Source organism: Antedon mediterranea, chromosome 8 (assembly GCF_964355755.1).
Source record: "Antedon mediterranea chromosome 8, ecAntMedi1.1, whole genome shotgun sequence".
Lineage (NCBI taxonomy): Eukaryota > Metazoa > Echinodermata > Crinoidea > Comatulida > Antedonidae > Antedon > Antedon mediterranea.
This window is the reverse complement of record NC_092677.1, coordinates 23,370,209-23,396,037: the sequence shown is the minus strand read 5'-3', so window position 1 is coordinate 23,396,037 and position 25,829 is coordinate 23,370,209. Positions and strand designations below refer to the sequence as shown.

Sequence of the window (25,829 nt, the reverse complement as noted above, 5' to 3'; positions counted from 1 at the left end):
TTTTAATGCAACTAAACAAATTGTTACTAATATCTATATGCAATTATGTGTTGTACTGATTGATGTGCAGTCCATAACACAAGTTTGCTCTGATTGTGAGAAAGCAGTAAACATATTTTTCTGTTGCAAACGTGATTTACATTTGGTAAAACTATTCTGCTACATATAAAATAAGTATATATTTTTCATCAAAATAATATTACAGTACTAAGTTTGATTTATGTTATTTTTTGGAAAAATTTTTTTTTTTTTAAATTTTTCAATAGCTCAGTAATCTTTGGTATATATCACTTTAGCCTTACATTAAAAATTTTCCATTTATTTATGCCAAATCCTCATTACAGTATTTAACCTTTGAGGATTTAATAATAATAATAATAACTGGTACTTGATATAGCGCATTATGCTGACTGCCTCAATGCGTTTTACATAGACAGAAAAATTTGAGGTGTGTTTTGAGGAGAGATTTAAAGACACTGATGGAAGGTGCCTGACGTATGCAAATAAGCAACGCATTCCAAGGAGAAACGGATGCAGAAGAAAAAGAACAATTTCCATAAAACTTAATTTAATTGGGTTTCATTAATTTGACAATTATAAACATAATAATATGATACTTTTCCTTGTTATAATTATTATCTCTACATTCCTTTCACGTATTGCTACTGTACATTTCATCATCTTTCCTAAAATCTACACTGTTACAGTTCATTCTAAGTCATCATTAACAACTCGCTATCAGGCAGTTGAAAAAAGAGGCATTTTATCGCACAATCAAATTATGACTTATATCTGTTGTTAGCTATGCTATGCAGAACCATTGTGACTGTGTTACGCATTGTCCCGTTAAACGCCACCTTTGTTTAAATCTAAGCATTTTGTCTCCTAAGCAAGAGAAGCCAAATGGTAGAACAATTAAATACATACACACAAACAAATATAAACAACAATTGGATTTAATACTGTATAATAAATTTGTATTATCCAAATAACAACCCCTTGAACAATTAACCCTTGGTTTTAATTATTTTATTTTACTTCTAGGTGGTGTTAGCCAAGCAGCCCCTGATTCACCACTGTTTTTCATTTGATTCTTTCTACCATATTAGCATTTTTATTTCTGAAATAGAATTAAGTACTATTATAATGCATTTTCCTTCATATCTGAAGTATATTAGTTACATGTCTTTTTCGTTCTGTTTTATTTATATATCTAATGAACTCTTTCCTAACTAGGTGCTCCAAGGTCAAAGGCTAGTAAAGTCTTTGAAAAATGGCGGTGGTAAAAATGTAAGATTACTGAATCATATGTGTATTCCAAGCAATTATTGCCATTATCATGGTTACACACAATGCAAGAAATGGATTTTTAAATTTGAAATTATTGCTGCAGTTTAAAAAAATTTAAATGCACTATGCAAATTTTTCTGAAGGCGAGTTAACACATTTTTTTGCTGAAATTTGCAAAGTCTATATTATGACGAACTTATTTGCTTATTTTTTGTATACAGAATTTGTTTCTATAAATGTTTGTATCTTTCTCCATCTGTACATATTTTCTAATGTGTACAGTTATTCTACAGTTTATCAATTTATCTTGTTATTTCTGTTTATGTATACTTCTCTATGCTTTATGTCTCTATTATCTCTATTACAAACTATTTCCCAGGAAGAGACTGTCAGTGTGTACAGCTTTGAAATAGACCACGAGGAACCTGCCGCAAATCAGCAAGAAACACCTACATTACAAAATGGCGTCCAGGAAACTGTACCGAAATTAGAAAAAGAACCTTTAAAAACTGTGGTTCCTAAGGGGACAGAATCCAAAACAAATGGAATTGCTATTGCTGACACTAATGAAAATGTTCTCATGACAAATGTAAGACATTTACATTGAGACAGGAAAGAAAAAAAAAATGTTTCTCCCCGCTATATATTGTTGTCTTGTCAAATGTCTGTCCGCCAAAACTGAATATACTTTTATTTTATTCTGTCACCTTTTGCATGTAGTCTTTAGAGCAATGTGAAGCTGATACGGTAATTCATTCACGCATGTGGGGCATTATTAAACAATTACAGTTGGTGAACGTTGCACATGACAATATCACGCACTGCTCATAGTCACATAAAAAAAAACCACTTGATTATGTGTATATAAAGGCTGGTTTCCTGTCGACGTAAAAAGTCGAATTTTGCAACGATTCTTGCGTTTCATACGCTTCTTACGTCTCTTACGAAAGTTGAGAAAAACTTGACGTCGTTGACCTTAGTCAAGATCGTGTCAGGCCGCAGAGAAACATCTGTAGTTATGCTGCTCCCGAAAGTTGAAATTTTGGCTGTGAAACACACGTCGTATGCTTACGTCGATTTTAGTGTTGTTACGAAAGTTGAAATTTTTTTCTTACGTCGGTCGGATTTATGACGTATTTGAAACAACATTTCTGATTGGTGTTTCTTTTTAGAGCGGGTTTTATCATTTTTCGCGCGAAATGTTGAATGTTCTTATTGTACCTGTAGCTACTCAGCAGCAGTGTCAGTGCAGCACACCAACATGTTATTTTCAGTAGATAGGCTAGGCCCTAGTATTAGTAAAATACTAATAATAATTAATACTGTACTAATAGGAATTGATTTGACCAAACAATCAAACTAGCCTAGGCCCCTAGCCTAGGCTAGTAGGCCTATGTATTATTTGTATGAATCTAAATATGAATTAATTATCCTGGCCCTCTAGGCCTAGCCTTAAATAATTTTCAAAATTAAAAAAAGGCAAATCATTTAGAGATTCCTATTATTATTATTAGACCTACCTAGGCCCTAGACTAGGCATTGGCCTATGGGCCTATAAGCATATCTAATCGAGCATGAGATAGTACTACCGCAGTAAGATACCCATTATTTACAGGCCTATAATAAGAATAAATTTAACAAAACAATATAAATTATACAAAATCAAGCAAACAATTTTTTTTTAAAGTTACATAATAATATTATATTGCTTACAAAGGGGCTTTCTATATCTTATCTTGTTGAAAATGTTCATTTTCGCGACGTTTCTACCGATGCTGATTGTTTATTGCACGTCCATAAATAAGAGTATTATATTTTGATATGAGTTGTAAACTCCCTGATTAGAAAATTATTAGGCCTATATTGAAACTACTGTGCATTTGTAAAGTATGTACAACATCGTAAAGTGGGCTAAAATTATAGTAGTAAATACATACAAATGTTATTGTCCGGCTTTATTTCACTATAAGGACATACACATTACGTCATAACTCTTGTCGTTCATTGGTTACTTGTTACGATTGCGCTTACGTCTCTTGCGAAAGTTGACTTCAAGTCAACTTTCGTATGAGACGTAAGAAACGTGACGCAAGGGCGTTCATTCAAGCGTAAGATAAAGATCGATTTTATAAATTTTCGATCGTAATCGGTTTCCTGTAAAATCCGCATTTCTTACGACATATCGACGTAGTCGCAACAAAAGTGATATTCTTACGTCGACAGGAAACCAGCCTTAATTCATTCCAGTAGAATTCAAACAAAAAACAACAGACTTGAAAAAGTGTTTTCAAAGTACTTTCACTTTGCACATCTTATGCTTACGAAAAAATAATCTAGTATTTCACTAATGCCTGTAGATTAAATGACTTATCTTTTTTACTATATTCATTTATATATTTCTATAATAATTTTAACCCAAACAATTATAAAAAGAAAGAAATTACATTTTTTACAGATGCAAGAAATTGACAAAACTATTAAAGGTCAAAAGTCAACGACCTGTACAATCATATAACTGTACGTCCAATAATAAGTGTTATGTTTCTTCCTTTCTTCACCCTTAATATACATATCCTCAAATACTAATTGAAGTCTTAAACATAATCGTCAGTGTGTATTACCATCCATGTAAATTGAAATCAAAATAATTAATCTTTTGGTCTAACATATTAACTCTATTGAAATGTATAGTTTGTTTGATTATTACACTTCTTGAAGTTTTCTAAACTGAATTTGTATTTTGTAAGTGTCAGCTTTAATTAATAGTGCAAAAATTAAAATAAAAAAAAACAAAGAGATCTATGCATTAAATTAATACTAATAGATAAGGACGTATCAACTAACAGTAGGCCTATATTATACCAGATCACCAGATTGTTGTTTGCATACACAACCTATGTGGTATTAAAAAATAAATAGCATGAAAATAGCCAGCTCCCTCTTCCTCCTTCATCCGGCACCTCTTAATGTTAAAGTTTGTGGTGTAAGTGCATTACCATAATTATTTTCCGTCACCGTGAACATTTTCCTCTTTTCTTCCTGTCTTCCTTTTTATCGTCTCTTCTTTTGAATAATGTTTTTATTTCTGTATCGATATATTTCATTATTTGAACAAATATTCCATATCTAATTATATTTATATTCAAAACTCCTTTTATTTATTTGGTTATTAAATGTTGTCATTTTTAATATAAATTCCTTATTTGTCGCATATATTGTCCAATCAAATCCCTTGCTTGCATTGTGTATAATCAGTATTGCCATTTTTAAATTGGTGTCAGTATTGTTTTTTGTGAGAAAAAAAATTATGCACGTTACATTAGCTGGCACTTGCATATGCAAATGTGTACATTTAAAAATTGTTTCACTATTGAATGCACCAATAATATTTAAATAAACAATATAATACTTGATTGTTATTTGATATATACAAATCATATTCACAAAATTAATCATCATCAAACTGAGGTAAAGCAAAGATTGTTGTTTCTATTTATCGTATTTTATTTCAAATTTTATAATCAAATAATAACTTACTTGCTTGTAATTAAATAACTTTCTTTGCTTTATTAACTGTATCAACTTAATTTTTATTTATTTTTCACTTCAATTGCATTGTACATGTTTGGTTGGTTTGTGGGTATTGTCGTTTACATTTCAATGTATTGGTTTATTACAGAGGAGGTTACACCGTGTAACTATGGATGAATTACTTATAATTCTTCCATAGCGTAACTAACAATCACATGCTTATTATAGTTGCTGTTAAATTGTGTCCATAACTACTGTTGCTAAGCGCATGTAAACAATTGTTGGGAGTAATTAGAATACAGCTTGCTTTCTTTAATATTAAAATGCTAATTGCTATTATTTTGGAATGTTTATGTTTTCTAACAACCATGATAATTTTAGTTTGCGATGGCCTTCATGAATTATGCATAAGTTGATGAATGTACATCAAGCTTGCTTATTATAGTGAAGTTTAGTTGTATTTTAGTTCAACAATTATTTTATGCATATTTTACATTAATGTTTAAGAAAGCATGAGAAATTAATGATATATTTAATATTGGTTATTATGACAAATTTGTCAATTTTTAGTAATGAGCATTTGTGGTACCGTAGAGACAAACAACTCAGCCCCCATCCTCTCCCAACCCTCCTACTTGCCTCCTCAGCCCCCATCCTCTCCCAACCCTCCTACTTGCCTCCTCAGCCCCCATCCTCTCCCAACTCTCCTACTTGCCTCCTCAGCCCCCATCCTCTCCCAACTCTCCTACTTGCCTCCTCAGCCCCCATCCTCTCCCAACCCTCCTACTTGCCTCCTCAGCCCCCATCCTCTCCCAACCCTCCTACTTGCCTCCTCAGCCCCCATCCTCTCCCAACCCTCCTACTTGCCTCCTCAGCCCCCATCCTCTCCCAACCCTCCTACTTGCCTCCTCAGCCCCCATTCTCTCCCAACCCTCCTACTTGCCTCCTCACTCTTGTCTTCTAGGTACTTCCACATTTTGTTTTATGTGTACATGTGTTTTCAACACTAACAAAATCATTCACTTAATCATGAATTAATTTTTTTATAGACAGACAGACAGACAGACTGACTGACAGTACTAATATTTAATTAATACAAACATAAATATACATCATAATGAACAAAACGCAACTTTTTAATTTACAAATGGAGATGACAAAGAAATATTATAGTTTGTTTACAAAAACAGGAATATATGGTACTATAGTATTTACATTAATAATAAATAAAAATATTTTAATACATTTATTATTATTATTATATTTATTTTATAAAAATAATTGTCTATGCATGAAATAAATTAATATGATAACATTTGATATTTCCAATAGACTGAATAACAATATAATAAATAATACTTTATTCATCTTTTCCACACATTATAATAATCAAAATATACATACATTAAACACTAATGCCTTACAGTAAATACATTGTGTACCCAGTAGGTTAAATTCAGTGGGTATTCAAATCTGTATTATTTTAAAAGATTATTTACTTCAGTTTTTAAAAAATTTGGAAAGGCGTAAATAATTTGGCTTTTATAATGAATAAAGGAGTAAATGTCTGAATACCATTTTAATAGCTTAATTAGCATGTCTATTGTTCTTGTTTACATGTCCAAATAATTTTAATAGGCTTTTTGTAAAATACGCTTTTATGCTGGTAATTTTTTCTTCAATTGAAGCATAATTAATTTACTCAACAAATAGTATCCAAAATTTTAGTTAGTTTTACCAAAATAAGCATACCTTAAATCAGGTGGATTTAACAAAGAAATTTGAACAATCTGATGCCACCTCAATTAATATTAGAATATTAAAGATGTATTGTCCCCAAAAACATGAAAATGAAGATTAATTAAATCAGACTTTGAATACCACATTTTGTAGCTAATATAAAGTTAATCACTTCCGTAGAAAAAAAAAACGCCAAAAAAATAATGTTTTCACTTGTAAAATGACAAAATAAATGGTTAAATTCAACCAAAAATCCATTGGCTGGCAGCCAATTTGACCATTTTTTGGCTTTAAATTACATTTTTTTCAGGTAAATACATTTTTTTTAGATCCAATTTTTGGTCAAAGTGGATAACTATTACGTGGAATATTGGAATATTCAACAAAAATTTGTTTAAGAATTATTTTTTCAGTGGGACAATACATCTTTAATATTAGAGTATTGTCACAACCACAATACATCCCTGAATAAAACAGGTTTTTTTACTAAGTTCCTTGTTCACTGTATAGTACCGTTAATAACAAAGACATTTGAAAAATAAAATCTGTTGCCACCCCAGTGGATGTAGCAGGTTTGTTTAACTATATTGCCGTACTTTGAGAAAAGAGCTTATCTTCAAAAAGCTACTTTTTAGTAATTGAACAAAACATGTTTTTGTTTTTCATTACAAAAGTTCATGTAGTATTTTATTTTCAAATGAACATATTTTAAAAGTACATTATTGAACAATATCTGACATAATTTTCAATTATTATTTTTTTATTTTGGGTGGGGGGGGGGGCCAAATTGCAGATAATGCCTTTTTCCAAATTATTTGTACTTCAAAATGGTGAGAAATAATATGTTATTTAAATTAAACAAACTATATCCTTGTCCCTTGTTTCCTATAATTTTCTAATAATAATTTGCCTTTTCAATGTTGAATTAATTCATTTCTGACATTATCTTTCGCTTTCGTCATCAATTTTATTTCCATCATTTCCAGCATGTATCATTAATCATAAACAGGCCTACCGTTAAGTTGGGCATCTAATTTTAACATTTTAAATCTCGAGCACAGTTCATTGACTGACTGACTATTACCATTTTTATTTTGACATTACAAATTACTTTACTCCATAACAAACTAAAGCATTGTAATTATTACCTAAGTTATTTTTTGAAAAATTGCAGATCGTAAAAGGGGCTCAAGAAAGCAGTGCAGCAGCAGCGGCTAATGGCAATGGCAATGCAGCAGCAGCTAGTGGCAATGGTAATGCAGCAGCAGGAGCAGGGGGAGGAGATACACCAAAAGGAAAGGCAGAGGGTAGCAAAGCTTGTCTTGTTATGTAATCAACTGTTAGTAACTGATGCAGTATTAAGGGTTTAGTACCCTAGTGGCCTAGTTCCCACTAGGAAGTAATGCAAGGTTGTAGATGCAACGTATTGACGCAAAGTTAGAACATACCTTGCGTGTGCTAACCAGCTATCGTAAGCATGGTGCCAAGACGTATATTCAATGCCATTTTCTGCTTTGTACGGTGATCATTCAAAAAGGGGGACTTGAAATTGATAGAAGAATATTTCTTATGTTGGGTGGTTACATTGCATTGCGGCAGAAATCTTTTTTCTAGTGGGAACCAAGGTTAAGCTCTGTCTACACTATCAAACTTCATGTGACAAAAAAATGTGATATGCTCATATATGGACATGATGATGTCATATCACTACCATATTTAAGCATATCACTGCCATATTTGGGCACATCACACTTTTTTTCAAACTAGTTTGATAGTATAGACAGAGCTTTAGGCAATTGAAAGCGGAAAAATACTTATAAAGGCCCAATAATGAAAGCATTAAAATGGATAGCGTTGAATGATTGAACCATAATTTATATATGTTATGACCATAATAATGATACTGTATAATAAACAAATAATAATTGAGCATAAATTATAGATATCAACAAGGTTACTATTTTTAAAATTTTATTTTGTTGAAATTTTGCAATAAGTACTATTATTTTAACTTTTGATTGATGAGATAACATAAAGTTAATTTAAATGTAAATTACAAATAATATTTTGATCAGGTTAAAATTAATTGTAAATATATTTAAGATAGGAAAAAATAGTAGAGGTTCATTAAACATTTTTGAGACATGCACATGCCTAGTCTGCTTTTGTTTTAATATTAGTAAAAAGATAAATATTTTGGCACATATGGCGTTACATACGTATACTACTTGAGCTTGGATATTTTCAGACAAAAATCAAAATAAAAAAAAAAAATAAAAAAAATTAATACAGACTTGGGGCAAGTCTAGCACATGCCCAGTGTTCTCACATTCACACCTAATGGACTAGTATAGCCACATTCATTCATTTTTTATCTTGGCACTAAAAAATTAAATTAATTATATAAATATACTATAATAACTTATTTATATAATAGACACAATATATTTCATTTGTACATATTAACCTACTATATAGTAATATTGCTTTCAATTCTTGATAGGTAGAATGTATTTTTTTTCAAGTTTAACTTGTTAATTTTTCGAAAACCAATCTTCCATCTGTTCATGTCTGTTTAATGGGTTTTTATGTAAATAATATGTGATATGTATAAGAAAGATATATTATTGTTAAGATATATAATATTGACGAAGTTGATAAACAGATATTATTTTTAAAAGTTATGAATTCCTTACATTTTGGGACTGAGTTATATCTCCTGGCGATTTTGCAAGATCCCCATTATTTATTATGATGATAATGACATATTTTAAAATCATTTTTTATTATATTAAATATTTCCAGTGAATATTATTTTTATTATAATAATGTTAGTTATGTAAACTAATTTTCTCTTAAAGGGAATACAAGTAGTGATATACTATATCAGAGTATGAGTAGGAAAGTGGTATAATTAGTAATATGAGTAGGATTATTAATAAGAGTATAGGTGAAAGCAAGTAGTATGAGTGGGAGTATTAATAGTAATATGAGTAGGAGTACAGTATGAGTGACAGTGGGATAGAATCTTCATTTCAGTTTAAATTTATAAAATATATTTTTTGTTGAAAGAGTAAAAACGGTGTAATGTTTTTATCAACTAACTGCTTGTTGACAAGCTGCCTGGTCATGGCATTATGAGTAAGAGTTTGAGTGGAGATATAAGTAGTAGTATGAGTATAAGTAAAAGTATGGGTAAGAGTGACTGGAGGCAAGAGAGTATTAGTAACATGAGTATGAGTGGGATTATAAGTAGTAATAAGAGTATGAGTAAAGGTATGAGTGGGATTATAAGTAGTAATAAGAGTATGAGTAAAGGTATGAGTAGGAATATAAGTACTAATATGGGTACAAGTAAGAGTATAAGTGGAGATACAAGTAGTAGGCCTAATATGAGTGGGAATATAAAGGTTGAACTTGGTTCAACATTCCCGATTTGTCTGCGATGAATCGGGGAGACCTTCCCGATGCGCGTCGGCGACATCTGCGGGTGTAACGATTTCAATGGAAACGGTGTAGCGATTTTATAGAAACCAGGCTTTAGTAGTTATATGACTGACTATGAGTGGATGTATGAGTGGGAGGATAAGTGGTATGATTAGAAGTATGATCGAGAGTGAGTGAGGTTTGAATAATAATATGAGTTGGAGGTATAGTTGAGAATAATTGACATTTTAGAGTATTAGTAGGCCTAGTAGTATGACTGTGATATGATAATGAGTAGTTGTAGTATGAGTGTGGTAGTTACTCATTGATACCAACACACAACATTTCCAAGTAATGATTGTAATTACATAGCACTTTCATTTCATTTATATAGATATATATTCCAAATTATCCGTCCATTAATTATTCTTCTAATTCTTTCACTTTTCTTATTGGTACCAAACATTGATCTGCCTAGACATTAATACCATTAGATGTGTATATTTTTTTAATGGATTGGTAATTTCAAATTCATGAAATGTCTTTCAAATATATTTTCAGATACATAAACACAATAACAAATATAAATTATTTTTAAATAACAATGTTTTAAATAAATGGATTTCTGTTTACTCAATATTCTCTTGACAAAAAATATAAAATATATACAAATTATTATGCAAGAACATATAACAGATTTTTAAAATAGAGAAAAAGAGGTATTTGTTATCATTGGGATCTTCAATTATAAACTATTAAAGAATATTATTTAACGCGCAATACTTTAAATTCAATTAAGATTTATATGTATATATTAAAATATTCTGTAATAATGCCATGATTTATTTAAAATGTCATGTTTATTGTAAATATGGAATTATTGGTAAAGGTTGATTAATTGTTTTTTTTTATATCAAATGTATGATTAGTTTAAGGATGTATGAATATTTCAATAAATATGGCTTCTAAATTATTTAATGTATTTTCTTTTTGTTTAATTGTCTTTTTGTGCTCATGGAGACTTGGAGAATAGTGGTTTGGTGATTTCCTTCCAATCCCAAGGTCACAGATGTAATCTTGACTTAGTACCAGAGTTACTCACTAGGTGTTAAAGTTTGTATTATAATGTTGTGAGTTGTCGGCAATTTCGGACGCATTGCGTCTTTTTCCCCTATTTCATGTATGAAGGGCGCCCTCTCTATATAATTTCCCAGGATTCGTCAAATAATAACGGAAAAAAACACAAGCACAAAACCATGGCCGACACCACGCCGCAACCTTTAAGTCGGCATGAGAAAAGCCTTGGTTTACTAACAACTAAGTTTGTTACACTTCTTCAGGATGCCAAAGACGGGGTGCTAGATCTTAAAAAGGTTTGATAGTTTAAAATTAACCTTGTATTGTCATTTTTTAACCTAGTATATTGCATTTTAAAACTTGTTATTTATTCTCGCTGTCCCGGCTTAGCAGCCGTGGTACTGGATCGATAAGCTCAACAACGCGAAGCTCTTCTGTGTACAGTAGTGGTTGCAAAAAACTCGGACTCCAACAAAACCGACCTTCTTTGTAATATTTATGTTTTTCATAAGTTTCTAAATCCTCAGTTATTGTACTATATTATGTTGTTACTATTGGTAATACACCATTAAAACCTTACGTAGCCTAGGAGTGATTGTTGTATATAATTTAATCAGGAATGATGATTTAAAAACCACCACACACACACAAAACAAACTTTTCAAAATCAAACGAATATCCTAGCTAGTTAGGCCTACAGTAGCTAGGCTAGCATACACCTGTAGACCAGGGAGGTATAACCTCTCAGCATACACACTCTAGGAGAAGGCCTTGGCTGGCCTAAAGGTAACATTTTATTATTCTAGACGTGTAGTATTAGTTAGGTTAAAAAAATCATTGTAAGAAATGCAACATTTAGTATACTGCAGCAACGTGATAAAACTGATGACAAATGACGGGCAGTGTTAATTTTAGTATGAAAAGTTAGCTACTAGGGCCCTATGCATTTTCCTGTGTTAATTGGACTGCCCTGAAAGACGTGACTTAATGGCACACGCAAGAAAAATCTTCCGTGTTGACTCGGTACCGGGACGATTCGGCCCTGAGACGAATCGGCCTGGGACGATTCGGCACACATCGGTTTTGATATGCATAAAATAAGCTTTTTTGCCCAAACTTTATTTTCAGAGAGACTATGGGTAGTACTACTAGGAATAAAGATGCAATTAAGCAAACATTTTGAAAACATTGTCGAAAATGATCATTTTTTAGTCACGCGAACGATGTAAACAAGTTACGCCCTCTGTTGGTGGCTTGGCGAATGCACGAAATAAACAAGGTTTCTGAAGTAATAAATTGAATATAAAATGACGTTTTTTTAGTAATTTACTATATATATTATATCAACATTGTCAATATGAATAAAATACGGATTGTTAAACACCTTTAAAAAGTTGATAAATACCAACAAAAATGAATATTGAATTTGGTCTAAAATGAGACGTTTCGGCCCACAAAGTGGGATGTTTCGGCCCAAAAGTGGGCTGAATCGTCCCACCAAAAGTGGGCCGAATAGTCCCGGGCCGAGTCGTCCTGGAACCGTTGACTTGCGTCAACCGATTTTCAGAAGATTTAAAAAAGTAATGCCTAAACATTTTTTCACATTTTTTAAAATAATACAGTGATTACAAGAAATAATTCGATTTTTTTTAAACCTCACAGCTTCCTCCAGTATTTTTTTATGTGACCTTTCGTAACCTCAATGAAAAATAATCCAATAATAAACAATGTTCTTTTTAAAAAATAATTTTAATTAACTAGGGGCCTAGATTGTTTTCCCAAATAATTTGCATAAATTATTATGTTGCTTCTATGTTATCTATTTTATATAGGCTGCAGATACATTAGCTGTCCGACAGAAAAGAAGAATTTATGATATAACAAATGTTTTAGAAGGAATAGGTCTGATAGAAAAAAAATCAAAGAATAGCATACAATGGAAGTAAGTATAAATTTGTTTTTGTTCTTTAATAAAGCCATGACAAGTCTATTTCTATTGACAAGCAAAATATGTTTGAACAAACAACATATTTTTCCTTGCCGAATGAAATTGGCCCCTTATGACAAGTCTATTTCTATTGGCAAGGAAAATCATGGCCAAAACCACATTTTTCAAGAACAGGTTTTCCTTGCCGATAGAAATTGACCCAAAAACTTGTCCATAATTTTTAAACAACATTGAATTCAGTCTTGCAGCAATACTGTTTGTTGAACTCATTTTACTTGATAAATTTTGAATGTGTAAGTTTCAATTTGACCTCACTTCAGTAGATTAAGTTCAGCTCAACAGCATGAACATTTGAAAGGCTGTTGAATCTTATCAGAAATAAACATTAATACCATTTTGTACTTCCACCTAACAACTATATGATGTGTGAAATAATTCCGCAAGTATACCATTACCGCTATTGGCATTTTAGTATTAAAATTAAACCTGCAATAAGATCTTTATTTATATTTAATAATAATAATAAATGAAAACTTATATAGCGCCGGTATCCTCCACCCATGTGGCGCTCATGGCGCTTTGTGCATTAACAACGTGCGAGAACATCAGCGAATAGCGACGTCTTTAGGTTGGTCTTGAAACTGTTTAGACTAGTTGAGCATTTAACTGTTGCTGGTAAGCTGTTCCATACACTTGCGGCCGCAACGTAAAAAGATCTCTGACCCCACTGATTTTTTGCTCTACGCTCTTGAAGAAGGTTTTGTGACAATGATCGTAGGCCTCTGCGGGATGATTCGTAACGATCCACAAGGTCAGATAAATAAGCAGGAGCACTGTCATTTAGGATCTTGAATACAAACAATTTATACAAAATACCAAACCCAATTTAGTCGTTGTTAAGTCGTTGGATTTTGTTGCTATGTAATTGTATTGTATGAACCTTTTAACTTTGAGCAATTGTATGTCACATGAATTTCCGTATGGACAAATAAAATGAACTATGAACTATTTCCAAGCTTTTCTTTCAATAGAAATACTGTAGGTCCATAATTTGTACAGGTTTACCTACCTGTATCATTACATGTACATTAATAAACAAACCATGGGGTATACAGTACAGTAGTAGGTAGCATTATTATACAGCTTAACATTGTGTGCTTTCAAAGTGTGTACTTAAATGTTACCTTTTCTTTGGTTAATAAAAAGGTAATCTTTCCTTACGCTACCTAACACAATAGCTATAGTACTGATGAATAAAGATTAATTATAACTGTAGCTAATTTAGCCTTTTAAAATTCATTATCTGTTACTGTGTTTTACATTATTTACTGTTTAAATACTGATACTGTTTGGTGAATGAAGGTATTAAATTATTCAGTTTCAAAATAGACTTACGAATGTCTGTGTCTGCACATGACTGGAGAGCTTTTGCCATGGCAGCTCCAATACAGTAAATTCCCTGCCAATTTCATACAAACGTAATAAGAGTGTCCCCTGAATAGGGGTTGGCCATGTAGTGATACATATTATTTTCACTTGTTCACTTTAAAGATAAGTGTCCCGATAATAAATAGGAGAATTTTACTGTTAATGTTCAAAGCATTTATGATCTTACGTGTGGTTTCAAAATTGTGTTGTTCAGGTGATTATTTTACTAACTGTACATTACAAGACAGATGACTGACTAGCCCAGAGTGTATATTTTCACAGGATCTGGGCCAGTTTGAAAACCAGCATGAGCGAAAAATAATCATTTTTAGTGTTTCTTGCTTCAGTAGGGTTAATTAATAAAAAATGTGGTTTTTTTTTGTCAAAAATTAAATTTTGATTTCCTGATACATGGCAATATTTTCTCTTTTTAATGATTTTATCAGTGAAAAGTCAAGGGCATTCATTGTAATGCTTTGCACAGAAAATGCTATATTACCTTTGTTATCAAATTATATTTAGGATTATATATGCAGATGGTTTATAGTATCATTATATAGTTACCCTAGATATGTAAATTTACATTATTGACCTATTATTAAGTAGGTGTTTTATTTGCGAAGCAAGCAGATGTTCCAGCTAAAAAAGGAAAAGTTATATTAGGGAGAAAGTGTTAATTTACTTGATTATATTAGGAAAGAAACAAATTTGTCATGATACAGTACATATTGTTGTACACAACAACACAATGAGCTAATATGTTTAATTGTTTATGTACTGAAATGTTTTTCTTTGAATTTTATATTTTCTATAGGCAATTTGAATAACAAACCTTTTGAAAACAGTGCCTCCTTCGGTTTTTTTTTCTGTAGGCCTACAGAAGGAATAATTACACTGGTATCTTTTTTAATTTCTACCACATGGGAGTTGTATTGTAGTACATTTATGTACAGCAAGTGAATTGCTTTGTAGTAAGCACTGCTAGCTAGCCATCTGGAAATAACACAATGCCCTATTGTGTTCCTTTATGGGATAAGGCTTAAAGACTTTGAGCATTACTAATATACAGTAGGGTCATTTTGAAGCACTGTAGATTACAGTATACACCAGGACTTTCTTCTCTAAGTCAATATTTGTTTGGTGTTTTGTGACAACAAACCACAAAACCCAGGCTGTGAGACAAGCCACACATGTGCATTCCCCCTACAGCAGGCCAAGATTAGGCTAAGCTAGTGAGTGAGTAAAGGAGGTAATACGAAAGCCTTTTTAGCTACGATCTACGTATTTGGGGGTCAATTTAAAGTCAACCTGGATGTTTTACTTTTCTTGAACTTTGACCTTTAATCATTTTATACTGTACCTTGGTAAACTAGTAATCCTAGAGACTTATAATCAATAATTGGATGTTTTGCTACACTTACAGTAGTGCAAACAGTTATTTAATTTAATAAATATTTTTATTCTAAAAGTGCAAAATATAAACAAAATTACTTGAAATGTAAAATTGCTTATCAGAGGTCAAATGGCCAAGCCGTTAAGGCAGGTCTGCCATTTACTGTCATACCTAAAGAGGCAACAATATCAACATGAGTTGAAGGCCAGCATGTTCCTAGTTCTGGGGCTGGAACAAGTCGCATAACTATAAACTGTTGGTACAATGTACACAGTTTTCCCCATGTGCAGTTTAAAAGACCTAGTTCATCATTTGAGACCAGTATAAGATAAGATAATATCTATTGGTCCATCATAAAAAAATGATAGAAATTTATTTTCCAAATGGCGTACACATACAAAAATACATATAAAAATTTATATGGGGTTACCCCCTGTGAACTGGTTCACAAAAAGGCTTACCACTTATCTGATAGGACAGTGATTAATTTACTAACAATTATTTAAAATTATAAATAAATAAAAGTCTTAAAACATCATTTATTGATATTGAACATTATTGTATTTTACAGAGGCGCTGGTCCAGGCTGCAACACAGTGGAACTGGCTGATAGATTAGAGGTGTTGAAAGAGGAATTAAATGAGTTACAAGAAAGGGAACGAGAACTAGATGAACAAAGGGAATGGGTACAACAGAGTATTAAAAACGTAACAGACGACCAAGAAAATAGCAGATATCCTTTAAAAAATTAGTTTCAATCGTCGTCGTCGCCGTTGGTTTTTGTTTCTTTCAAGATTGTTTTCAAGATGGAGCCTATTATAAACTTTATTGCAAATTGGTCTCTATCTATCAGTATTTTATTTAAAGCAAAATTTTCAAAAGTTTTTTTTCTTAATTTGTGTTTTTACATTGGCATATGTAAACCATGAAGATCTTTGTAAATGTTTTAAGAATGACACATTATTAGCAATACAAGCTCCATCAGGTACACAGTTGGAAGTGCCAGTTCCTGAAAGGGTATGTATTAGTATTACAGTTTTTTTAATTGAAATGAAAAATGTAGTTTGGACAGTTAACCTCCAAGACTGATTCCCCAACACGTTTTTCTTCGGGATAATTTGTGAAAAATTGTATAGGGATAATTGTGTGAAGTTGGTAAACTACGGTACACTGGGTAGGCAAATGAGAAGCATGATGTTAATTGACAATGGATAAATAAAAGTCTCGCAAGTATAAACTAGAACGACCTCCAAGAGTGCATATCTCTGCCTACTGTAAAATTCTCCTACATAAGATTTCACTGGAAGAAAAAAAATATATTTTATATATATTATATTAAATTATTGTGTCTTAATGCTGTGTGTGATTAGGCTAATCTCAATACAACCATGTGTATGCGAACTTGATGTAATGGCAACGCCAAAAACTAATGGCTGAATTTGAAAAGAAATCGGCTTTTGAAACTACTCGTATCAAAAAACCGGTACATTAAATCAAATTAATCAATAGATTTTGAAAATTGTCTTTAACACTAGCAAGTCTGAAAATAATATTTAAAATATGGTCTAGATTATTAAAAAAATAATCAAAATTTAATGGAATAGTCCTTTTTGAGTAATCCTGCTAACAAACAAACACATGTGATTGACTACATACCTCTTTGGCGGAGGTAAATACAGCCCACGAAATTCAGAAAAAATGTCGGCAAAAAATTGCCGACCTTAAATTCGCCAAGGTCGGCAGTCTCGGCAGTTCTAAAAATAGAAAATTCACCCCAAGGCCAAAACCTCTTGCTAACCTAAAGGCCTAGCTAGGCCTAGGCTAGCCTCCCTAGCTATATGGTATGCAAAAAGAACTAGCAAAATTAACTAAAATATAAAAACCTAACACTAAAATCTACAAGATAAATTCTATTTGATAATTAATTGATGAACATCATGGTTCTGGAGCTAGCCGTACACAGAGCATAGTTGCTTGCTTGGCATAACAGGGTATTCCCCTACACAGGTCTGTCGCGCACGCACAGCGCTGTGCCCAGCCAGCTTGGTTGATAGGAAAGCATGCAGCTCACAGTACACACAAAATGATGTAATGGTTGAGTGAATTCAGGGATCATCTTAATTCCATGGTTTGTTAACTAAACACAACATGGTGGTGAATATGCCTGTTAAAATTTCAATGATACGATCCCTTAAAGTACCATGTTGTTGCTAGGAGGCTTGAAAGGAGGGATCTAGCCTAGTTTCTAGGTCGGCAATCTCTTGCCGTCCTCTGACAATTTAAGGTCGGCAATAAGGTCGGCAATTGCCGATTGCCGACGTGAAATTCGTGGGCTGTAAATAATGATGTGCCTTGCAATATAGTTGCTTTGCTTAAAAGCTAAATTAAGCTTCACATACAATTTACGTTGAGCTATAGGCTGGAACTACAGCACCTACTGTACGGTGTAAAGTAAATGGTTCCTATGCTTCTTTTTTTGGTTACCTTTGGATATTTTAATGATCATTTTTGTGTATAAAGCGCTTAGAAACATAGTATTAGGTGCCACTGTATATATAAGACTACCAGCAGTTGTTGTTATTACTTTGTTGTACGCAGTCAACTGCAGTTGACATTCTGGTTTCGCTTTACTGCAGTGTATACAATGCTGTCTGTAATTATTATGAATATCATTATGTTTTTAAATATGTTTTTCAGGTTTCTGATAATAAGAAAAAATACCAAATTCATTTGAAAAGTTTCAATGGTCCAATATATGTTCTGCTGGTAAACAAAGACACATCAAGTAGTAGCCCTGTTGTTGTACCCGTACCACCACATGATATCTCCAACCCAACGTTAGGGATGTCTCAACCTAATGGCGCAAGTCAACCACCAGCTGGTAGACTCATTCCAGCAGATGAGGTAGCAATGGATACAACACCAGCAGCTATTGAACCACTCAAGTCTATAAAGCGTGACTCATTTGGTAAGTTCTGGTACTAAATAACTATATTTAAACTAAATGGAGGCATAAACGTAGTGGAGCTGTAGCTTGGTGGTTAACATCCAAGCCTTTCAATCCCAAGCTCCAGGGTTCAATCCAACTTCACTCCCTAAGCCTCAATGAAATGAGTGCTATTGTTTATAAGCATGCTAATTTATGAAATAGTTTCTCCATCCAATAATTGGCGAGTTACTTGCTGTTGGATGCATATGAAATATAAAAAAATAATTTCAACCAGTACCTATCATAAATAAGATATACATTATGTTACGACGAAACTGACAAAAATCTTGTTGAGAGATGCTGACGAGAACTGCATTACATAGTTCTCCCGGCAAATAAATGTAAATACACCTCCAATCTTACCCCATTTAAGAACTGATTCATTCTTTTGTGGCATTTAAATGGAGGTATATTAAATTCCCTGTCTTACCAACCTGAGAGTATATACCACTGCTCCAGGTAAAGTTGATGAGAAACAATAGCTATGAAGTTTTGTTTTTTCTAAATTATTATTATTATTAGTTTTGTAAACTATGTTATTAACAGATTACTATGCTAATGACCACCATATTTTAAAAAGAAAACTATTATTCTAGACAATGAACATGCTAGTCATTATATAGATTTTACTGTAGACAATGTAATTAATTTGTATTGTTGTTGCATTGTTACTGAGGTCATGTGACTGGGTTTGGTTGTATGGTCACTTCGAAATCAGCATTCAAAATATACATAGAAATTATGTTTGCTCTGAGATATACAAAAACAGATAAATAAAATGTCACATTACTCTCGTACGGTATACTAACAAGCAGCAGGATAATATACAAATAATGAACGTTTAATAGTGCTTACTATTGCATGCCATGTGACCCACAATTGTCCAATTAAATGACAGGAATGTATTTAGGTGTTATTTATTTATTTATTCCGGTATATAAAAACATTACAAAAAGCAGAACAAGTCTGAAATTATTGTAGTACATATAATAAAAAGTTACATTATTACAGATAAAAAATACAAAACAATTTGCAATATGCATAAAAAAATAAATATACTGGACATTAATCATTAAAATTTATCCAATAGAGCAAAAATACAATGTCATAAAAAAATAGATCATTTCTTCATTCATTTTATCAGTACAAAGTATCATTACTTAGATTCACTAGTATTTTAAATATATATTATATAAAAGTTGTTATGTAACCTATTTGAGTGAGTGAGTGGCCGAGCGGTTAAGACAGTGGAACCGTAATTACGTAGCCATAACATCGGCAAGTGTTCGAGGCTCACTCGCTCCATGGTTCTGGTGGTAGAACGAGTCTTCTCGGATAAGGTCTATAAACCGTAGGTCCAGTGTACACATAGCTCATGCGCACTTTAAAGAACCTAGTACATCTTTCGAGACGAGTAGGGGGTTACCCCGGTGTACTAGTCCACATAAACACAGCCACTGTCACACACAGCCACTGTGCAAATTGGGACTGGACCCTTTTAGAGGTGTTTACCACCTGTTGGTCCAGATCCTTCACTAACTGAGTTAGTGAGAAGTCGAATAAATAAAAAAAAAATAAAATAAAAAATATTTGTGCGAGAGATGATAGACCTCAAATACATTATGCATGAAATGAGTAGATTCTTGAAATATAGAATGTGTTTTCTGAATTAATTTATGTGACAATATACACTTTAATCATTTATTAATTATTTTCAGATGACGTAACCAATTTACTTGATCCAACTCTGGATTCTCTTGATGACCTGTACCTAGATCCTGAAAGTAAGTGTTCTCTCTCTACATTTTATTCTTTTTTCTCAAAGTTCAGTTATCTCTGTATTAATCTTGGGTATTGCTAAACCCCCGCAAACCTCCAAAAAAACATAGAAAACCCCACCGAACCAACATAAAAGTGATTGAATCATGTAGTGTACAACCCACTCGGTATATCAATGTAAACAACAAATTAAATTTCTACTGTTAACAACTTATTTTTGGGGTAAAACATCATTTTTTTTGTTAAAAATGATTGCTAAACCTCCAAAAAACCATAGCAAACCCCACCGAACCAACATATAAGTGATTGAATCATGTAGTGTACGACTCACTGGGTCCATGCTCACTTTTATGTTGGTTCGGTGGGGTTTGCTATATTTTTTTGGAGGTTTGCAGGGTTCAGCAATCATTTTTGACCAAAAAATGATGTTTTACCCCAAAAATAAGTAGTTAACAGTAAAAATGTAATATTTTTTTACATGGATATACCCAGTGGGTTGTACACTACATGATTCAATCATCTTTATGTTGGTTCGGTGGGGTTTGCTATGTTTTTTTGGGGGTTTGCGGTGTTTAGCAATACCCTATTAATCTCTTCACAAGGTCCATGTTGATCATGACTGATTATGAGTTTTCTCTGCTTTCAATACTCCCATCATCTGTGACTTTTATAAGCCAAGAGATCAGGAAATTAGTTCATGAGCACTTGTGTAAATTAACAAGGCCAACAGCCATTAAGTCGCGTGCTACAATGCATAGTGATACCGGACCGACAGACAGAGAGACCGACCGACCGACACAGTGAACTATACTGACCGAAATTACTGAACATGTTTAAAAATGTTGAAATGTTTAAAAACATTTTTTTTTTTTTATTTACACGTGCGTAGCCTGTCACTTTCGACGTGCTCGTATAACGTAATTTCGAGTTGAAAAGTAAGTCAAGAAAACAGAAATCGGGCAAAAAGAGTGCGCAACAACATTTAACGCGTAGTGCGCGCGCAAAAATATGCGCACTCATGGCGATTTTGTAAACGCTTAAAATTGCCTGAAATGTACTCTTATTTCATCGAAAATAAATTTTGAAAATGTTAAGCGCGCGTACGCATGCGTTACATGCGCTACGCACGTAATTGTATTGCCATATGATGATTTATGCCCTGAAATTTATGAGTACCAAATTTTATTTAATTGTGATTCATGGTTGTGAAGATATGATTACAAACGTGATTTCGTTAAATCGTGCGTAGACCGCGTAATTTTTTATTGCGCACCGTGAAAACATAACCACATTGATTCCTGGCCATAAGGAATATACTGTGAAAAATTGACCTAGCTAGATTAAACTGATATCAAGATAAGGTCAGAAAGCGATAAAACGCATAGTGATACCGGACCGACAGACAGACCGACAGACAGACCGACCGACCGACATAGTGAACTATAGAGTCGCTTCCACGCGACTAAAAACACAACTCGGCGGACACTTATGGTGAAAATGAAAATCTCATTGTAGTGCAGATTTTTTTGTGCGAAAACATTGGATTGCCCCAAATAATTTTGCCTGGGGGGAAAAATGCTTTATTCCCAGGAACTAAAGAGCTACAATATCTGCATGGGGTCGAGGCCAAGTCACTCCTAGTTCTGCTGGTGGAACAAGTTTTCTCGGATAAAGACTATAAACCATAGGTCTAGTGTACACAGTTATAACCTGTGTGCACTTTAAAGAGCCCAGTTCATCATTCAAGATGAGTTACCCCGGCTGACAGGTTCATAAATTATCCCCTGTATCCGGGGGAATTACCACCTATTTGATAGGACAGTGATTAATTTACTATTGGTATAGGTAATCCTTGGCCACATGTGCCTAAAAATAAATTAAAATGTCCAATGAACCATAAAGTATTGTGTTATCATTTTTGCCACTTTAATTATAACTGGTTCATGATCAAAACATGATTTATTGATAATAATATTTTTTTCTTTTATTGATAGTGTTTGCACCATTACTGCGATTATCGCCGCCACCAGGAGACAATGACTACTACTTCAATCTGGACGACAGCGAGGGTGTATGCGACCTTTTTGATGTTTTCTAATAACAAACAAGTTTTTACATTCAAACAACATGCGTTTAAATAATACCATTTTAAATGCCTGTGTATAGTTAGTAAATAACATTACCTAATTAATAATAACATTACCTAATGTTATTCATTCTATGTTAATCTTCACAAAATCTAATAATATTTTGACATTAAATGTCATGAAGTATGTCCGCTGACGTTGTGCCTAAAATGTGTACATTCATGAGCATTACTGTTTTTTAAATAGAAATATTTTAATTCAGTTGGTACATATATTCAGTTTTGTGAAATCATGATTTTGGTTTACACAATTTTGTCATTTAATCAAGTATTTACAAATTTCTGTTAATTTTATAACATTTTTTATGCAACCATTTTGAGGGTATTTTTTGCAGGTAATTTCACTTTTATTGAAAAACAATTACAATTATTACTAATTGTAATTTATTTTATATTTGTATATTTGGTATACTAAGTATTGTTTAGAGATAATGCCAATGAAACCATAATTAAATTATACTGTTATTATTATGAATTAAAACCATAGTTTGATTAATTATGTTAATAACATTTTTTATTAAATATATAAATGAATATAGTTAATACATTACAATACTAAATCTGGAAAATTGACTAAAAGAACTATTTAGAAATTTAAAAATTAATTTGTATTGGTAATATAATTATGCAGGAAAATCAGACCATATTTAAAAATACACTTTTTATGTCAAACTTTTGTTAAATTTCATAATTATATTAAGTTATTTTCATATTTTACCATACCTTTTATGCTTTGTTTTTCATAATATATTAAAGATGTACTGTCCCCCTGAAAAAATTATTTTAAATATGCCATTTTAATGTAACCAAAAATTGGATCGGAAAAAAAAATGTATTTACCTCAAAAACTGTAATTTAAAGCAAAAAATGGTCAAATTGGCTGCCAGCAAATGGTTTTTGGTGGAATTTAAATATTTATTTTGTCAATTTATACATGAAAACATTTTTTGTTTTCGTTTTTTTTTCTACTGAAGTGATTAACTTTATTAAAACTACAAAATAACATATTCAAGTTCTGATTTATTTAATCGTCATTTTTCATGTTTTTCGGGAGACAATACATCTTTAATTGTGCAAATAATGCCTAATCAAATCAATGTACTGATTGTTATGTAAGCAAAGTTTTCATTCATAAGAAAATTGTTGGAATTACAGAAAAAAAATTACTAATCTTAAACTGTAAAATATGTTAATCAACATAATATACTGTTTATGTACCTGTTGTTTGTATACCCAAGCAGTATTGCAATACCCCTTTGAAGACCTATCCCACGCCCGTATATGTGCAGGTTGACTTTTTGGGGTCACTGAATTGCACTATTTGAGCCTTTGACCTAGGTCAAACAAAAAATGCAATTTTTCGGAAGGCCAGAACAATAAAACCAACAGTTTCAGAAAGTTACAGTCATAAAAATGTACTGTATTTTGCATTTTTCCTAAACCTATTAAAAATACCTTATTTAGCCTCAGTCATTTAGGGTAGAAACCTCGCATCTTCAAAGTATACTCCCTCTAAATAGAGACCATTTGCCTGTTGAACACAAGTCAACTCGAAGCCAGCCTGAATTTATGTTATTAACTGTAAGACACCGTTATTTTACACAAAGCTTTAATTGGAATAGAATCTGTAAATTTATTTTCATCTCATTTGTAAATTTGTGTTGATTTTAAGGCATCATGCTACTATCAAGTTGTTGTGTTGTGTTTTATTTTAAACTACTTGAGTTTGTTTATACAGTATTTTTATTTTAAGTTCTAAAATTCAATTTTGGCAAATTGTTTTTACTTTTAGGGTAATAACAAATACTAATGTTGTTGCATAAATATTGTTCTGGAGTATTTATTAGAAAGGATTTAAATTTAAATAACGTAAAACAAATGTTTTATATCGTCTAGAGTGATGATTAAATTATTTTTAAGTTTCCAGATGCATTAAATGATTAGCACAACCAATGAAGTGGGGGAGGGGGGGGGGGGCTGTAATGGGAAGATCCATATTGTTGTCAATGAAAGAGCGCTAATACTGTATCAAAACCCTCCCCCCCCCCCCCCTATTGTACAGCTGCTATTGGCCATTTTACATCGTTTTCATATTTTTCATTTACACCTAAAATAATAATTATTAAATCTATGCTTTATTTTGGATACCTTCGTGGATCCATCCCTACCTGCCCTCTTCCCTGTCCTAAATTTAAAAGAAAACTGTAACAAAAATATAACATTAATTTCAGCAATTTTTTTTACAATTTTTAATTCCCCCCTCCCATTTTTTACAACTTACTGATCCAATGAAAATAGACTACTGGTAATATCAAGTACTCATTCTCATTGGACGTTCTGTTTTAATATGGCATTGGTTAACATGCTATATGAATATATACTGTACAGTATTTAACATACTTCTTACAAAATTGACTTGTCAATTTAAGATTATTATTTTGGTTATGAGAACATGTTGAATTTCACAATTGAACATAGTCAATAAAATCTTTGTATATTTGAATTCATGTTTTGATTTTGTATTCTTTTGCATGGATCTCACGTTATAAAGGCCTCTCAATGCAACAACAACATAAGTGCAATGCAATTAAGTTGACCAATCATAAGCAACAGCTTGTGGCTGCGACACTGGTTGCTTCTAGACTTGCTGCAAGTCTGTAGTTATTGTCTTTGTTATATTGTATATATGTATCGCCATATGTGCCAAAATATTTATCTTTTTACTGTACTTTTGGTCTAGAACCTAGACTCAGTTGCTGCCTAAGTGCACTGACATTGGATCAATAGGAAAAATGATTTAATACATGTGAAAATATAGTGTAAGCTATTATTGTCTATTTGTAAATGTTTATTTATCTGAGAATTCATTGAATATATTATAATTTAACCCATTATTATACATAAATATACAAAGATATCTAGGGAAAAATCAAAGTCTAATGGAACTTGAGGGCGCTTATTCAATGATGTCATTGATGCCACGAGTTCCGACAAATCACTCATAAGTAAACAGTGTATGCGCAATGATCTATTTAATAGGGCTAAAACCTAATTGTTGAAAAAATAAAAATAATAAGAAATC

General features: G+C 32.2%; 2 protein-coding genes across 2 annotated transcripts in view; both read left to right on the top strand.

The window, feature by feature from the left end:
- The window catches only part of LOC140057029 (kinesin-like protein KIF28), a 63,743-nt gene extending 52,873 nt beyond the window's left edge, over positions 1 to 10,870 (top strand). The window contains exons 25-26 of the mRNA XM_072102565.1: positions 1,237 to 1,290; positions 7,736 to 10,870. Of these exons, the coding sequence (XP_071958666.1) occupies positions 1,237 to 1,290; positions 7,736 to 7,894 (213 nt within the window). The 3' untranslated portion in view covers positions 7,895 to 10,870. The remainder of the gene's footprint in view (positions 1 to 1,236; positions 1,291 to 7,735) is intronic.
- Positions 10,871 to 11,217: 347 nt separating this feature from the next.
- Positions 11,218 to 25,783, top strand: LOC140056629 (transcription factor E2F5-like). The gene is made up of 7 exons (XM_072102065.1): positions 11,218 to 11,360; positions 12,897 to 13,006; positions 16,405 to 16,568; positions 16,744 to 16,850; positions 18,531 to 18,801; positions 20,541 to 20,606; positions 22,596 to 25,783. The coding sequence occupies exons 1-7, from the start codon at positions 11,244 to 11,246 to the stop codon at positions 22,697 to 22,699; spliced, it is 939 nt and encodes a 312-aa protein (XP_071958166.1). The 5' UTR covers positions 11,218 to 11,243; the 3' UTR covers positions 22,700 to 25,783.
- Positions 25,784 to 25,829: the final 46 nt, after the last annotated feature.